The 18,664-nt window shown below is 39.1% G+C and overlaps 1 protein-coding gene across 1 annotated transcript in view; it reads right to left on the bottom strand.

Annotated features, from left to right (window-relative positions):
• The window catches only part of LOC126253069 (RNA-binding protein cabeza-like), a 75,652-nt gene that overhangs the window by 3,182 nt on the left and 53,806 nt on the right, over positions 1-18,664 (bottom strand). The window contains exons 6-10 of the mRNA XM_049954159.1: positions 16,073-16,191; positions 15,871-16,000; positions 15,575-15,760; positions 6,383-6,511; positions 4,652-4,853 (exon numbers count right to left, since the gene is read on the bottom strand). Coding sequence (XP_049810116.1) covers positions 4,652-4,853; positions 6,383-6,511; positions 15,575-15,760; positions 15,871-16,000; positions 16,073-16,191 — 766 coding nt within the window. The remainder of the gene's footprint in view (positions 1-4,651; positions 4,854-6,382; positions 6,512-15,574; positions 15,761-15,870; positions 16,001-16,072; positions 16,192-18,664) is intronic.

Genomic DNA, 18,664 nt, shown 5'->3' with positions numbered 1-18,664 from the left:
GAAGACGTTTGATCTTTGCCCAGACTTGGGAAGGTGACATATGGCACCCAATGGTCGAGACATATCACTTCCAACACTCCTGCTTCCATTGTTTGATAAGAGTTGGCAAATGCGGGCACGGAGCCGTTCAAGGGTGAGCCATTCAAAGGCTATGAGGTGATCCAGGGAAGTGTGCCGCTGTAGAGCTCACCGATGCTCCGTAATTGCTTCAGCGACTTCCGGCGACCACCAAGGGACTGTTTTACACTGGGGGCACCCTGAAGAGCGAGGGATCGCATTTCCTGCTGAAGAAACAATTGTTTTGAGCACATTGATGTTACCGTGTTGGGGAGATTCAACGGTGACAGCAGAGGTGAAAGTTTCCCAGTCCGCATTGTTTAAAGCCCATCTGGGCACACGTCCGTGGGCCTGATGCCAGGGCAGTGACAGGAAGATGGTGAAATGGTCACTACCACACAGGTTATCATGTGCTCTTCAGTAGATAGACGGGAGAAGTCCTGGGCTGCAAATTGATAAATCAATGGCCACAGAACTACCATGAGCCATACTAAAATGTGTGGTGGCTCCAGTGTTTAAGAGGCAGAGGTCGAACTAAGACACTAAAGTTTCGACATCTCGTCTCAGCCAGTAAGCATGTTGCCAACCCACAAGGCGTTATGTGTGTTAAAATCTCCAAAAAGTAAGAAAGGTTTAGGAAGTTGATCAATCAGTGCAGCCAATACATTCAGGGGTACTGCACCATCTGGAGGGAGATTTAAGTTGCAGACAGTTATTTCCAGGATCATCCGTATCCTGAAAGCCACAGCTTCGAGAAGAGTTTGATGGGGTACAGTTTCACTACAGACAGAGTTTAGGACATAAACACGAACTCCGCCTGACACATGATTATAGTCACTATGGTTCTTGTAATATCCCTTACAGCTGCAGAGGGCAGAGGTCCGCATTGCTGGGAACCAGGTTTCCTGGAGGGCAATGCAGATAGAACGTGTAAGGCTTAACAGTTGCCGTAGCTCAGCAAGAAAAAACCATCACAATTCCATCGGAGGATGACGTCATCGTGAGACTGGGAAGGCATGGAACATTCAATGAGGTAGTTTACGACTCAGAGTCACCTGCTGCCACCGAATTATTGCCTGTAACCAATGTGTCTGAGGGTCTGGCGAGATCTAGGTCCACAGTGGATGCCAGAACCTGCACCCCATCCTCAGACAGAGCTTGTAGGAAGCGGTGGTGTGGATGACACCTCAAGTTTCCTTTGTCTTAGGAGTGGTCTTTTTGGATTTCTCTTGCTGCTCCTTATGTTTCCCTTGCTGGGAGGGCTTCACTGGCTCAGTCTCCAGGACTGAGGATGAGCATGAAGCCCTCCGACCAGCTGCTTTTGAGCTCTTCAGTCACTGGTGGGTGTCATCTTTCCCATAAGCAGAAACCTGGGAAGTCATTTACCCAAGGGACACCTTCCGAACGAGAGAAGCCACAGTAGACTTACGCTTCTCAGGCTTAGAAGTGGGGACAGATATCCCCGATTATTGGGGGGTGTTGCTCCTGAACTAGGTGGTGCAGGAGCAACAGGGAGGGAAATGCCCTCCACCATCAAGGGGGCGGGTGTAGTCTTCCGGCTCTGAAAGGTGATTGGGGTTGGCAGAGCTGATGGTACCAGAACTGTTGTTGCGGCGGCGTAAGACGATGTCATACATACAGGATGCAGGAATTCAAATTTTCTCTTAGCCCCAGTGTAGGTCAGTCAGTTCAGGGTCGTTTACTCCATGATTTTCCTTTCTTTCAGGAGAATCCTACACTCTGGCGAACAAGGTGAATGGTGCTCTCCATGGTTGACACATATGAGAGGCGGGAAACAAAGAATACTGGGATGTAATGGATGTCCACAATCTCGTCAAGTGATGCTGGAAGTACAGCAGGAATACATATGGCCGAACTTCCAGCACTTAAAGCACAGCATCGGGGGAGGGATATAGGGCTTTACATCACAGCAGTAGACATTCACCTTGAGATTCTTGGGCAATATATCACCCTCGAAGCCCAAGGTGAAGGCACCAGTGGCAACCTGACTATCCTTCGGATCCTGGTGGACACGCCGGACAAAACGTACACCTTGCCAATCTAAATTTGTGCGCAGCTCATCATCAGACTGCAAAAGAAGGTCCCTGTGAAATATGATACCCTGCACCATTTTTAAGCTCGTGTGGGGCGTGATGGTTACAGAAACATGGCCCCAGTTTCACAAGCGAGTAATGTCCGTGACTGGGCAGAGGATGCCGTTTTGATCAAGACTGACCCAGATCTCATTTTGGACAAACCCTCCATCTCCCCAAACTTGTCCCCTAAATGTTCAACAAGAAACTGAGGCTTCATCATCATGAAAGATTCCCCATCAGTTCTCTAACATACGAGGTACTGGGGAGAATAAGATCCACTGCCATCCTTAGCCTGACGTTCCTACCATGGTGTGGCCATGGAGGGTAACGATTTGGGGTTGAACTTCTGTGCGTTGAATTGACCCCATGAACACTTAAGATACTGCTGATGTTTCACCACAAGCAAGAGATTATGGACTACACTTAATCACATGTCATCCACCCTGATGCCACCCACTCCAACCAGGGGCCCTCCCCACGGGCACCACCCAGCCGCAGCAAAGGCCACCTGGCAGGATGGCCATTGCCGGGTGTCCCGATGCTCCAGGGGGATGGCGTCTACCCCTTGGCATATGTGGAAGTTAATGACGCAGGCATCAGAGGAGTGATCCCTGTGTGGTCAGGGGGCTACAACTAACAGGGTACGTGGCGGCCCCACGATGACAGACTGGCTGGCTATCAGGTGTAAAGAAGTCCATGGCCATCATCGACGCACATAGCGACACCACATAGTGCATGGTGGAAAACACACCCAGGAAGGTGTCCTCTCACAAGAAATGGAGAATGAGAGGGACTGAAATGCGACGACGAGAAATTGGGCTAAAGATCTCAATACACGATGACACAATGCACCATGTAAGGCACCCTTCCCCAAAATATTAAAAAATGGAGATCAAACCCTACAGGAGACCATCACACAAAAGCCGAAATGTGTGGGACTCCTTTCAGTTGCTTCTCACGACAGGCAGGAATACCTCGAGCCCACAGGGGGGTTCTTGCACTGTCTTAGGATATTTTCTGTCAATATCTCTCTCACCTCTAGCAATGATTTGCTAATGTCAAAACTGCTAAGTTGCATAATGGTTTGGGGTCCCTATTTAGTTATTAGTCTTCGTGTAGTTGGCTGGGTAAGTTAGTTCAAATGTCAACAGAAGGCAACTGTATACCACCTCTAACAAAAAATGTGACTAGTACATTAATAAGGCGTCCAAACTAACGTTCAGGTTAAGGATAGCTTTACTAACTGTGCTTTAAGAAACAATACTCAGCTCTATAGAATTTAGACTTTTTAAAATTCCCAATAGTAATTAAAAAGTAATGGACACTGTAACAGCATATTAAACAAAAATGGGAATAAATACAAGCACAGACGTGGGAGAAACCTAGAGGAGATACTTGGACAGAGAAATTTTATGTATATACACCTCTAGAGATAAAAGGATAGCACAGCACGAAGACAGGTGGAGAACCCTGTAATGGAAGGTAAGATTAACAGGAATATTCCACATGGATCAGAGGTATCATAAGTGCAGGTTTGTACAAGGAAATCAACTGATTACAAAGGAACACAGAGTGAAGTGGAGAAAAAACTGTCAACCAATCTTCAGATTTAGAATACAGAAGAGACTTCTGACGGTGATATATTAATAAATTTTGTAACTATAGGGTCAACAATTACTTGTGACAAATACTGATTTTTTGATGTTCAGTTCTTACTCTTTCATTTCTCAGCAATAATAAACTTAAGAGCAGGACAAGCACAGCAAAATGATCAATCAATTAAATTGGAGGTTCTATTGAAGCAGTTGGAAAAATGTGACAATCTTAAGATCAGAGAAGTAACTTTATCCCTATCCTACACACTGTATCTACCCAAAAGATCTAGGTAAATGGTGTAAATGAATGATAGTCGAAACTAGGAACTTGTTAACTAACACAGCTTACATGTCGTGTAAGAACTAAAGACAGCACAAAAAAGGTCCCGATTAACAGAATCAATGTTTATGGAAAAATCCAGGACATGGGTTACAAAATAAGCAATACCATACATTCACACTCTTCACTGTGCCTGTTATAGAAAAGCAAAAGCTACATAATTTGGGGGGCGGGGGGGGGGGGGGGGGGGTTAAGGGGGTAGGGACAGGCTGGACGAAATAGAGGAATGCCACAAAGAAAATTCTGGAATCCAGTCATTTCTTATCACTTGCTTTATAAGAAGCAAATTACAGAAATAAAGTGTCCATATTACACAAGAAAAGCTAGGCAACAAAAAGCCAAAGAACTAGTTCTGAGATACTAAAGATTAATCAGAGAATCCTTTATATGGCAGTAAAACACTTTGACCCAGGTTTCATTTATAAAAAAGGAAGGGATATAATAAAACATTTCACATACCTCTAACTGACAAGACACTATTCAACTGGATACACAGAAAAATGTCACTTCACTGACAAAATAAAACTGAATTACACAATATTAGCATTTTGATGAATACTCACCCACCACCTCTCATTGGTCCACCTCTTCCACGTCCTCCACGATCCATACCTCCACCTCTACCACCACTGTAACTTCCACGGCTACCGCCACCACCACGGTAGTCGCCACCACCCCTGCTTCCTCTGAAACCACCACCACCGCCACCACGGTAGTCGCCACCACCTCTTCCACCACCTCCACCTCTAGGACCACCTCGGCCTCCTGAAAAGCACACCAAATTCAGAGAAATGTGAAGTTTTCACCTGGACTCCAATAATTTGTGAGTTCAGCATTAGCAGATTTATCAAATTAATGGTAACTTAAATAAGGGACAAAATAATCTGACTGATTTAAACCAATCACTTATAATAATAATAATAAAAGCTGTCAGCAAATTTACCAATTACTACATTTTGCAGCTGTACTGCGATTTAGTAACTGCAAAGCCTGCGATAAAATTACCTTATGAGTAAGGGATGGAATAGTTAACGTTCTGCGATAAATGTACGAACATAATCATGCATTCAATGATCTGGTACCATGCCAAATGGGGGCGGCTGAATGGTTTATTTAAGATACATGCTGCATAATGCAATGTAGTACTCAGCCGTGGGACCTAGCATTTTATAACAAAGCGAAGTGTACATTTGTTTGTTAGCTAAAGCTCAAAATATGGTTTAATGTGGATCCTTTCAAGATGGCAAATTAGGTCTCAAGTCCTGAACCGTGCTTGCAGTGAATACCATTAGAGGCAGAGCTTGAACTATGTCATTAACAATAACCCCCTAACCTCAATAGAAAATTGTGCAGTAGCCATCCCCGAATGCATTGTGTTTTGCATTGCTCGTTGTTTTCATTTCTTATTTTTGAAGTAATTGAAGCGACCAATCCTGGTCCATCATGAACTTCAATTATGACACTCACTGTACCAAAAGAGATTGATGATCTCTAACGAAGTGTCAGTTCTCCTGTAGGCTGCTGCCCTATGAAAGGGAGGCAGGGCTGTTTTGTTGCACAGCTCCCGTCACCTCTGGCAGTTAAAATTCTAGTTTGTTTATGCTTGCAGCCATCCACAACTATATCCCATAGTGCCTGGCCTATGGTAATAGTGCCCTGGCTGTGCTATAGCAATTGGGAAACAAAATAACTGTTTCAACTGCACTGAAGTTCTTTCCCTAACACTAAACCAGAGTTGCTGTATGTCAGTCCTATCTGTAGTGTTCTCAAGCATGGGTTACACAACTATGGATTCCCAAGAAATGTCGAAATTAACCGTGTGCAGTATTCTTAACCACTGGGCAGGAAAGACAAATACCATCCAAAATCACCTTAAATCTGACACATTCAGAACAATTTTTGGAAGCTTAAATACAGCCAAAAAAATTCATTTCGAAAGAAAACATTTTGCAAAAACAAACATTACAGTCAAAAAGTTTCAGTTTCTAATCAGCACTTTTTTTTAACAATCAGTTTGAAAGCAATAAGGCTTTGTCTAAACATGTAGCGTAACAACATTTTAAATTAGTGCATCTAAAAAAATAATAAAATAGAAAATTTCAATAAAAATAGATAAATTTTTCTAAAAATTAGACATGAATTTTGCCGAAAATAGTTGCTACATTTTCTGGTCCCTACTATGAATAACCTTGTATTATGAGTGGTCTCACTTTTTTAAATTTTGCACGCAGAAACTAATCGATGAATATAAACATGTGAAATCACAATGCTGAATGAAAATTTCTAATATTTACCTGGTGGCTCACCCCCACCAACCCCTTCAGGTCTTGGCTGATGGCAACGATTGCATCCTGTGCGCCATGAGAAGTTGGTGTTCCCACAATCAGGGTTGGGGCATTTCCAGTCACCATCACGGCCGAAGCCTTGAACATAAAAACAAATTTCAAAACTAAAGCTTGACAAAGATGTCTTTACACCTGTAGTCATCATTCCATTCAATTGATTTCTCAGGCTGTGTTTGAACAATGTTCTGAATTAACAAGCAAAATTCCAGATACATTCTCTTTTAGGTATCAGTCTATTCAGAGAAAAATTTTAAATATTTATTTATAGAATTGTGTTGTTCTCCAATTTCATTCCATTAAAAATGTGTGTTTAAGGCATTTTAGAGGTTTATGTTCTTCTGCACATAAGCCACTGAACTTTATGAGTACCATTTTATTTTCGTTAGTGCAGAAAAGCCACCTTTCTCACTTTCCATTGCTTTACTATAATAAGTATAAAATGCTGATATGAAGTGAACTGTGAACCTTTAACACTAAGAGGAACTGAGTCAAGCAACTATACAATGACAGTCATTGAAGAAAAAAAATTTATTTAAGGAAGTAAGTTTCACTGACTTCAAATCTGGAGAGCAACACTTCATACTGCCTGAATACAATAGTGCAAAATACTAATACTCAAAGAGGGTGACCTCAACTTTTAATCTTAAATCTGTTATCTCCTCATTTCCTGACAATTCTTAACCTGTGCAGAAATCAAAACACGGCTAATTCTTCTATACCAGTGACATGTATTAAAAGAGACTTATCAATCTTTCAGTTTATACCTGGACACCCAAGAGAGGTAGCCTTTTATTTAACCTTGTGCATAAAAAGAAATCAGGGATAGGCAACCAGGAACATCAATCTACTATTCCATACCAACCTAAGTAATCTACTCGTTTAAAAGATGCAATAATTTTTAATCTTCAAATACTGTAAAACAACTGTTTAATAATAAAAGCTTAACATCTTCAGTATTTGCTCAAAACAAAAATTATATTTTGTAATTTTAGAAATATATTCATAACCCAAGAATTGTCTCACATTTGACGTGAAACTTGAGTTGATGTTCTGTTAAAAAAGAACTTGGTATCTGATGTATAACTTGTCAAACACAGACAGTTGTCCAACTGTTCACCAGTCAGCCTTGTGCTGTGGTTGTTATCAATAAAATTCATATTTGAAAACAGTGACTAACAGAGGCAAGAGGGCAGCAAACATGGTCTTTAGTGCAAGTAAAACATTAAGTACAGTAAGACCCCAAATTAACAAACCCTCATTTAACAGCAAATGGAATGAAAATGTTTTTTTCCTTCCTCTGAACTGCACTAAGTCTGCTGCAGCTCCAGAACGTAGGCATAATACACTCCAATGAAGCCAACACACAAAGAAGTAATTGTGGAAAACTCAATTTAATTCCCTGAGAGGAAGTGACGAGACTCAGTATTGTACAGGCTACGCATGTTTGCTGCCATCTGGAATTCTGTAATACGACAGACTGTGTTAAACTGTTTCACAAAGGCAGCCTGTGGTACATCAGTTGCCGTTGAAAACAGCATAGTTCCAGAAGAAGAAAGGAGTAGGATCACTGATAATCCTGAAAAAGTGTCATCCTTGTACTTTGTTGTGAGGCTGAAAAACCTGCCTCCCACACCACACATTAAACCAATGCACGAGAAATGTGTAAAATGCTTGTGTAGGAAGACTGCTGCAAAAGGAGAGGAGGGGGAGGGGGGAACAGCAGCTGCAGGACAGCACATTTGAAATTTTGTAAATAAATAGTACCTGTGTCACCTATACATGCTTGATTATGATTCTGCATCACTCCTACTCTGGCAAAACACTTATTTAAGGAAATCCCCTTAATAAGGGAAGAAATATTTAGGTCCCCCAGAGATTTGTTGAAAAGAGATTTCACTGTAATATAGGGTATTTCTCCTGAAATATCAGAGGTCAACAGTTTTTGCATTCTGCAACACTAAAGTCACAAACCATTTTTTCTGTTAAGAATATGATTTCAAGTTCAACAACAGCCGCATATAGCAAAAACAGTTTCAATGGAACAATTTTATTTTATTATAAATCCAGCCATGGTGAACCAAAGTTTATTAATCACTTAACTAATTTTAGTCAATGATCATCTTCAGTCTTAAAAATAATAAACATACGGAGAGAGTGATTTACTGTATTGCTATATTTCCAAATTACATAAAATACACAATCCAAAATTTGCAGTTTTCTACTGAAGTAAAGCAAAGATTTTATAGTGGACTGGTTCTGCCTGCACAATCTCCTCCCCCCCCCCCCCCTACACACTTACTGTAATATACAACAAAATAGAAAAATAAATGTCACTGGACATAGCACTAATATCGTTTTATCATCCAACTGTATGAGCCACAGATGCAACTGAGTAAGTATAAATGGAAGCTTTATTCACTGGTGGACTTCAGACCTGGTGTTTTTATTATCAACTGCAGTGCATAACTATAACATTAATTACTTAATGTAGTAGGTATTTTAATACTCTCCTTCCTCATTACAATTCATTCATTCATCTGTAGCTCATATGAAAAAATGTTAGGTGTAACAAATACACTGATTATGTCCAATGACAATTCTTTTACATTTTGTTGCATGTAATTGTGAGCCGGCATATGTGCTCCCACTGGTGGGTGGGTTCTCCAGACAGTTTCAATCTTTGAAAATGTTTGTTCTGTTTTACTGGTGAGCTGCATACATGTTGTTTAATGATGACTGCACTGTAAACGGTACTGCATACTTTTGTGACAGTATTACATTATTAATAAATTCTCTTATCATTCTTAACTATAACAGGTGAGTAAAGGCTGTGGGACAATAGTGCTGATTATGTCCAGTGACATTTTGTTGGTTTCTTTGCATGTGTTAGAGATTGTGGGAACCATTAACTTTTTCCTTACTGAACTTACTTCTGAATGGAGATGTGAATCCCCACATTGCAGTTCCAGTTCATCAGTCACATCTTTGGAAGTCTTTGAAGACATTCTAATTCTGTTGACATCTTCAGAAAATGTTTGATATTTGCATTCAAATTTAAGAACTTTCTAGACAGACAGCTGACATAAAACAATGTAATATGTTAAAAACTGTGGAAACTCATCTCTTCAGCCCCGAGCAAGACAACCATTTTCAGAATGACTTACGCCTGGAGCTCCATTTGTGCTGAAGCTTAGCTTATGGAAAAGTACTTTCTCCTATAGGAGGAGCTGCTTCACAGCAATAAATGTATCTTCTCCTCTTGCATGACCTTTCAAAGAAATTACTTTCAAAAGTTCTTCATATTATTAATAGTCGTCCTTACAAAATCTGGCAACTGAATAGTGCCTGTTGCATCACTGGACTCATAATTGAATTGAAAAATCAGTTGTGCAGCAATTGACTGAACTAATGCAAGAAACATGAACAGGTACAACAAACAGTTTTAGATGTTCAAGACATGTTGGTAGCACTTCTACATGCTAGATGACAAATAAAAGAAACTTGTGACTAACTGAGCACACATTTTCAGTGCTACAAAAAATAATTGTCATTTTTCGCAACAATTTTTTTACACTGAGTACTCACACAAACTACCAAATAATCACTCACAACCTACCAAAAGATCGCGAAGTGTTGCTGGCACCTGACTTGAAATAAATGGGTAGAAGGGATGAAATCACTTAATATGGAGTGACACTTTTGACGTTCTACCATACAGGTACTCAAATTCTTTATTTCTTGCTTACTGCAGGCAGTAGTTTCACGAATTTAGCTATATGAGCATGCCTTCTGGCCTGATACAAACTTTCAATGTGACGTTTCATAATAATTACTTGGCAGTTTCAGCACATCTAAACAGTTTGTAGTTCATTTCATTGATTCACTCCCATTGACCCATTAATTTCATTTACTGCATAGAAGATAATCAGGTTACTGGGGAGGGGCTCAATGGCCAATTTCCATATTTCTTGAGACAGCTCTTTAATTAGGTTATGCTCCGGTTGATTTGCTGTTTGTACATGACATAGGGTTCACTTCCAGTGGCAGGTCCAAAAAGCTGACTACTATACCCAGGGTAGCAACTTCTGCTATCAACCCACCTCAATGTGATGGCTCTGATGTGGACTTTGGTTAGGTGATGATGGCTGTTCTTGTCTTCAGTTCTAAGACCGGTTTGATGCAACTCTCCACATTAGTTTATTCTCTGCAAGTCTTTGTAACTACTGCAATTTACATCTATCTGAAACTGTTTACAGCACTCACATGAAGTTTTCACTGCCCCCCCCCCCAAATATCCCACCATAACCAAATCAACTACTCCTTGATGAATCAGATTATCCTGTCAACGTATCACTTATGGTGCCATAAAGTTTTTCTCTCCATCTGATTCAGTGCTTATTTAAATATACAATCTACCTACAGTATACTTTTGTAACAACAATGCAAAAGCTTCCATCTGTTTCTGTATATACTGTTAAGCATCTACATATGTTACACTCCAGACAAACTGTCTCAGAAAGGACTTCCCAGCACAAATTTATATTTAATGTGAACAAATTTAACTTTTTCAAATGTGGTTAATATTGCTACTTTCAGCCAACATTTTATATCCTCTGTACTTCAGCCACTACCAGTTGCTTTGCTGGCCAAACACCAAAGTTTCTACATTAGCACCATTTCCAAAGAATTCTCTCAGAAACACATTAGGCTACACTTCATTAGCCTTCTTTCTGTTCATCTTACAACCCCTTTCAGGACCCAAACCACCTTAATGGTATGGATAAACAAGAATGCCAATGTGAGTGAAATGGCCCAACTCTATACCAAGAACCTGTGATTGAAAGGCACCAATAAATGCCATTTCAACTACAGCAGTTAGTATAAGGAATCCTTAAGGTAATGTTGGGAAAGGGTAAGAGCCCCAGTTAAGCAAAATTTTCAACTGCCAAATATTTTTAAAACATTCAAATTTTCTCCAAATCTGTCACTTGAAAAATACAGGGTCCTCTTACATTTGCAGATTAAACAATTGTTCCTCTAGCTAATATTTTTACATTGCGTTTCTGGAGAGTGGGATGGCTACAGTGTTAATCAGAAGTGTTACAATTTCTATTGGTTCAGCTGTTAAGTAGCCAAGAGGACAAGATACTGCCATGGTCAGTTTGTGTGCGCTGTAAGCAACGTAAATGAAAGCAATCGATAATGGGTTCAATTTACAACCATGACTTAAGAAATTTGGAGCTAAGAGTTCACAGTTTGCAATTAGTTCACACAGACAATATGACACTAATTTTAAGTCAGCAATGATGCGAGAAGCAGAGGCCACAAACAACTATGCCGCAGGAAGAAATTTTGGTGTAATCATATATAGACAAAATTAAAGAATGCCAGTTCTACACACCTAACTTTCAGGGGAACAAAGCAGGGAAAATTGCTCACTACACACAACAGAAACACAATGACAGCTTCTCGATTACTCAAGAAATTATCCGAATGAAGGTGCTGAAGTTAAAGAGGAATTTTCCAACTTCATGTACTCTGGAAATCTTACACAGAACACTGTTAGCTAAGAGACTTCCTGCGGCATTTGACAAAAAACTACTTGCATATCGATGCAATATAATGAACCCAAGAAAATGGCACAATTTGCTACACCACACGGGCAACACTGATCATACGCCTCCAATCTGATATGCCATCAAATGTTAACCGTTTACAAGACAGGTGTTAAAAGTGTTCCTGTAAGAAACTCTGGTAATGAGAAGGCCAGAGAAGAGTAATGCTGCCTGCTGTAGTACATGAAAGGAAGCTCCTCAAACGAAATTCTTCACAAGTAAGACCATACTAAAATAAAAACTGCCTGCATGGGTTTTCTTTGGACACCAAGAGAAAGGGTGGATGACAAACAATGGTTGATGGCTGTTTGGAACATAATGCCAGGCTCTTTCCATAAGGGGACTTGTACATGAATAACTGCCAAAAAATTGATTTTTTTTAATTTTTGTATTAAAAATTCTCTGTAGTTTTCTGAGCGAAAAAGTTTACTTCCCGGAAAATGAGCACCAAAATTAGAGGAATTCAAAAGTGGCTGCACGCACCACAACATCCTCATGGCACACAGCCAGCTCTGTTAAAAAAGTTTTGCTCTCATTTGTTTCGTTTTTATGGCTTTGTAGTCCTGTAAATTGGCTAACCTGCGAGAGCTTTACAGTCGCTTATCTATCGTTTATACAGAGAGTTAGTCATTGTTTGCTGTTGTTTTGGCACAAATATTGTGTTTAAAGTGAAGTAATTGAGTGTGCGAGTTTCTTATTCCACTTGAAAGCAACGGGAAGAATTAAGAAGTTCGGTATTAAGCTATGTAAATTTTATGATTGAAATCTGTTCATCAGATGAACTCCGCTAATACTGAAATATTTGGACAACAGGCTTGACATTATTAATGCTGATAACACAGACGCCAACTATTGATTCAAGTAGTGTTATTGTTGAACACACTGCTCTATCTGAACTAATACAGCTTTGCAGTGTAAGGAAAGTGGCAATAGTGCGTTAACATAGTTGAGTAGATATGTCCTAGAAGAGGTTGTGCATCAAAATTAAGAATTTTTTACAATTTCTGTGAATTAATGGAATGTGGTTATACTTGTTGCGTAACTAAACAGAGAGAGTTTAACAAATATTAAACTTGCTTACACTAAGAGGTGATAGGCAAAGGGTACAGAACTGCTTGAATTTTCGGTGCTATTATGGACTTACCTCCCTCTACAAGGTTTGACAGGTACAATAAAATTATTCTGCTGATTTAGAAGAAGTAGCAAATGATAGTACAAAAAATACTGTTCAGGAAAGTGTAGACATGAATGACAGGAATACACGTTTGTTTGCAGGCCTGGATGCATCATGGCAATGAAGAGGCCATAGTACTTTAAACGGTGTAGTGACAGCTACCTCCTTGGACAATGGTGAAGTCACTGATGTGGTATGTATTACGAAGTACTGTCATGGCTGCACTAGTGGAGCTGAAAATCCTAAATTAATCGAACATTTTAGTGTTTGTAGTGGAGGAAGAATCTGAAAGTGGTGTGAAGATATTTCACAGGTCAGTGGAGATATCTGGTGTGATTTATACATCTTACCTAAGAGATGGAGACTCAATAGGGTATCAGATCTTTGCAACTCCAAACCTTACACTGACAGAAAAATTGAAAAAATGGTATGTGTTGGACACATCCAGAAAAGGTTACGTACAAGACTGAACTTTAAGAGGAATTTAAAGCAAAAGAAATTAACTGGTGGTAAGTGCATTAGTGGACGTGTTCGGCTTGCAGACGAAGAAAGACAGGTTGCAGTATTATTATGGACAAACCATAAGACAGAAATGACCTTGAGGGAATGAAAAAGGCAGTATGGGCTACCTTCTTTCATAAATCCTCCACAGATGACCCTATGTCACACTCCGCAATGATTCACTGTGTGGCTACCAGAGGGCTGTTACTCAAGGTGAGACCTACAACCATGAACATTCTTTGCCGTTTATTATAATTGAAGTTGTAAAACTTATACCAAAAACTGTTCTAGTAGGACTAAATACTTAGACAATTTGTGTGCTAGATGCTGTTCTATGTTTCAATGACAGTTCATTGTCAGGGCTTAATGTTATGAGACTGATGGGAGTGCCTACGGGACCAAATACGCATAGAGCTCTAATAGTCACTGACTGAAGGACACTCTGAAGCAGAAAAATCAACATTGGAAGCCACCAAAGAAGCAAGAATAAGAAGCAGTAGTGTGAAAAAGAAGGAAAACCAACACAGGAAACAAAATGAATATGGACTTGGGATGCATTCATGCCATGCAAGTTTAATAGAAGAAGCAAGTTTTAACTTGCATTTCCTGAAAGTTAAATTATTTCATGTTCTGGTGCACTTTGAATAAGAACTATTAAAGATAGAGAGCTGAAATTTTGTACAGTATCTTAAAATGTGCTTAACTCAAAGTAGACTACACTTGTAACTTTGAAAATAAAATGCTTATTGAAGAAAAGCCCTGAATTCATTTCCAAAATTTTTGAAAATAATATTTAAAAATTTTTTACACCACAATTTGTGACAGCACCATTTTTCAATAGTCTGCTTTAAAGATAATAGTGTAAAGAACTTACAGGATAAAAATAAACCACCTTCTTTGTTTGTATTCTGAGTAATGTGTACCTATCATGTACACAATCAGCATGGTTTCATTTCACTTGCAACAAAAAAATACAATTTAAGTAAAGTGTGGTTGATTCATAAAAATGTTCTTAGAAGTAGGTAAGCATAATAAGGGCTTACAAATCTTATTCCTTATTCTCAAGTTGCACTGTTTAGAAAACAGTTTTTTTTCCAAGTTTCCCCTGGTATTCATAGACTAGTACCCTTAACAGAAAGAAAATGTTTAGGCTGGATTCTTTCAGGGACGGCTCACGCAGAAAGTGAAGGATACGATATCAAACAATACATCCCTGGAAATCATTCCTTCTGGGATGACCTAAACTCCAAGTAGTGGATGTTGTGAATATAATTCTTGCAATACATCTATGACAGTGAATTCTTCAAGAAGACAAAGTTCCTATTCCAAAGGTAACTTAACGAAACCCGAAGTATCTGCACTGGGCCACTGGAGGCTTATTGCCTGGGGCAAAATCTCAACTGAATCTCTAATGACAGGATTGAAAACCTGCTGCATATCCAATGCTACAGATGGCTCAGAAGATGACATCATTACATCATCTTCACAGTTGGGAGGTGCTCCAGGAAGAAGGACAAGGCTTAAGAATGAAGATACATATAACAATTAAAAATAGTAGTGCTGCTGACTGCTCACTTAGATAAGAAGCAAAATAGGAACAGAAGAAAAAAATTGAAGTAAACCATTTCTTTTTTAAATTTCTGTTTTTGTCACCAAAATTCATATTTTTAGAGTAAGTATGCCTCTTTCTTTGGCAGGTACTTTGTATCAATAAAATAGTTTGTAATTTAGATTATTCATAATACGTTAAAAACACCTCAAATAGCCTCTTAAGAAAGGGGGAAGCTGTCTTTTAGTTAGGTAATACAGTAATTGCAAAGCAAGAATATCTAGATCTGACAATACCAGTACCTCCCCCACCTCCACCTCGTGGTGGTCCATCACGAGAACCACCACCACCATCACCACCACGTGGTCCACGATCCATGCCACCTCCACGACTTGAACCACCACCGCCACCGCGCCCACGCCCACCAGCATAGTTGTTTTTGTGCTGTGCCATCTGCACCTTAATGGTGGTTCCTTTCATGTCCTTTCCTGTGATTAAGAAAAATATTTACGTTACGGTGCAAAATTTAAAATATATGTCCTATATAAATTTAAACTGTCGGAGATTATGAAAACCAGTTGCAATGAAGAACACACACCGTCAAACCAGCTTATGGCTGATCTAGCAGCATTTGAATCATCATAGGTTACAGTTGCTTCTCCTTTCGACTTTCCAGTGAGTTTGTCCTTGTACATCCATATTTTTGGCTTCCCAGTTTTCCTGTCAATCTGTAATAATCAGAACATTAACGCATGGAATGCTATATGGCATATACAAATTAACATCTTGAAGATAGTTACCTTTATGACTCCAATTGAACCAAAATGCTCCTCTATATCAATCTCTGTCAATGCAGGGCTCATTCCAGACACAAATATTGTGTCCTCTTGTACAATCATATCACCACGGTCACCGTAGCCTGTAATTCAAAATTTATTAGGACTCACTCATTAAGATACTATAAAATTTTGTAACATCACTATTCTACAGGTGATTAACTACACAAGAACACTTATAAACAGGGATAGCTGAAGTTTCTGTGAGCCTAGAGATGGGACGAACCTGGGATGTTTCAGTGGTTCCTACAAGCATCACCTGCAATAGTCGTTATCCAGACTTTCAAAATGCAAGCTGATGACACCATTGATACAGTCGTGCCATACCACTGGCAAGATAATGATGCATATGTTGTTCTTCCGTAGATACTTTGTAGTCAATGAAACCTATTTCTTAATGTAAATACAGCTATATTACAGTACTCTTTACCAGTCCCATGAACCATGTGGCAATTACAGTCGAATGGCATATTACACACTTTTTGTAAACTATACACCAAACTCCTTGAGAATGTACCATGCATGTAATACTCCTCATTTAATCACATTTCACCATACACCAGACAATGAATAAAAGACCTGGTAGTCTACAGACACTAAGTTCAGCTGCTTCTGCTTCCACTGTATCATAACCAATACCAAAGTAGTTTACTTCCAATGCCAGTAGTTAGGCCTCTTTCAAGGTTTTATTTTACCACCACTGGTATTCAATGCAACCAACCGACAGTCGATAACCAGAAATCTATGACATCACATCTCTTGGTAATTTTCTTTCACACACAGTTTACTCATAAATGCCGATAATACTATAAACTAAATTTTTCAGAAGTTCAATAACAAATACCTCAGTGTGGGAGTGCACTTCAACCAATATCTGTAAAGAACCACACCATAAGAAATTAAATTCTCAAACCATGACAGGACATCTTATAATGTTGCGAAAATCTGTCACCACTATCACCACCTCGTGCAAACCACATATTACACAATTTTGTCAGCATTAATTTTGCTGGTTTTGTCATCTTTGACACCCAACACAGAAAAGCTAGAAACATCTGCATTGTGCCACTGACCTACATCAGTACAGACTACAGCACTGAAGAAGACAAGAAAACATGCTATCAAAGTGTTTCAGAATCATCGTCCCATCCCTAACATAGGGTAGCAAATATCAATTTATACACATGTTGCATCAATAAAAATTTCAGAAGCTTAACTATTTCAGTTAATTACTACCTTACTGTAAACACATCTTACACAGATAAATTATTAGAGAAACTCATTTCAGCACTGCACTCTTAACAATGTAATAAACATTACCACATATGAAAGACTTTCACCCAAGCCCCTTAGTGGAAGTTTAATTTATACATCATACACCACATTCACTGTTTCTTTATCTCTTTCTTTTTAGAATAAAAGAACATCCAAAGTATACCAAGATTTATTTCACGCCCAATCAATAATGACCAAAACACATCGCAGAACACACTTATGTGATGTTTGTAGGCACTTTCAAAACAAGAATATTATAATTAATTATGATGACCTTCAGGCATTCTGTATGCTTCCCTCAACACTGTGTGTGCCCAGTTTGACAGTTTAAGATACTACCTGCAGTACCAATAGAATCCAATACAGTAAAAATCCTGCCAGATTTGCATATGACAAATCGTTTCATTACTGAAATGAGTTTCCTCTGTTGATTTGCTAAAAATCTACTATCATGCAAATACTATGCTATAAACAAATCCACCAAAAGGCCAGACAACCTAGCACTTGGAAACATCTTTTAAACACTGACCATGTCACCAAAGATGTAAAATAACCCTTTGACAATGCAGTAAAGAGAACAATTCACTTTCTTCAGTTCTTCGCAGGCAGCTTTTCTTGTATAACAAAGTTTACCATGGCAACAAAACAAATAGTCCATTCCATCTGAACCACATAGCCGCTGGTAACACAAGTTTTAAATGCCACATGTCATTTGACATACCAATGAGCATTTTAAGACCAACCTCTGCGCTATAAACAAATAGCACATCTACTCATAACACATTATCAGGGCAAAAACCTTTAACTATTTGTCATATGTGCAATACAACCACGCCTAGGAACTTAAACGTAAAGAGTATTTGGAAGAAGGGCTACCAGTCTCTAGAGCTTCATCCATAGGCAATATAAAATACCAGATGTATGAGCATGTGCAAGTTTAAAGCCTTTGAACCACAATTTTAAGACCCACATACACCTTACATGTTGTAAAATTTTAAGATAACCATATACATAGCATTATAATGTGAAATGCATCTCCATTTTAATACAGTATTTTGAACGGAACCAGTGCCTGATGGCTGATTAGAGGCAATGTACGAAGTATCATGGTACCACAATGCAACATCCCTCACAGTGAAAGAAATACTGTGTATGGGTCTGCTTAGCTGCTGTGAGAATGGGCTAATGGTGGTTTGACAAACACACAAATTAAGTAAGTAAATATGAAATGGCTGCAAAAACCAATATCAGTGCAACTGTAGCACTATCAATATTACTTAA

Source organism: Schistocerca nitens, chromosome 4 (assembly GCF_023898315.1).
Source record: "Schistocerca nitens isolate TAMUIC-IGC-003100 chromosome 4, iqSchNite1.1, whole genome shotgun sequence".
NCBI classification, from domain to species: Eukaryota; Metazoa; Arthropoda; class Insecta; order Orthoptera; family Acrididae; genus Schistocerca; species Schistocerca nitens.
The sequence above is the reverse complement of the archived record's forward strand: the minus strand, read 5'-3'. Positions and strand labels throughout refer to the sequence as shown.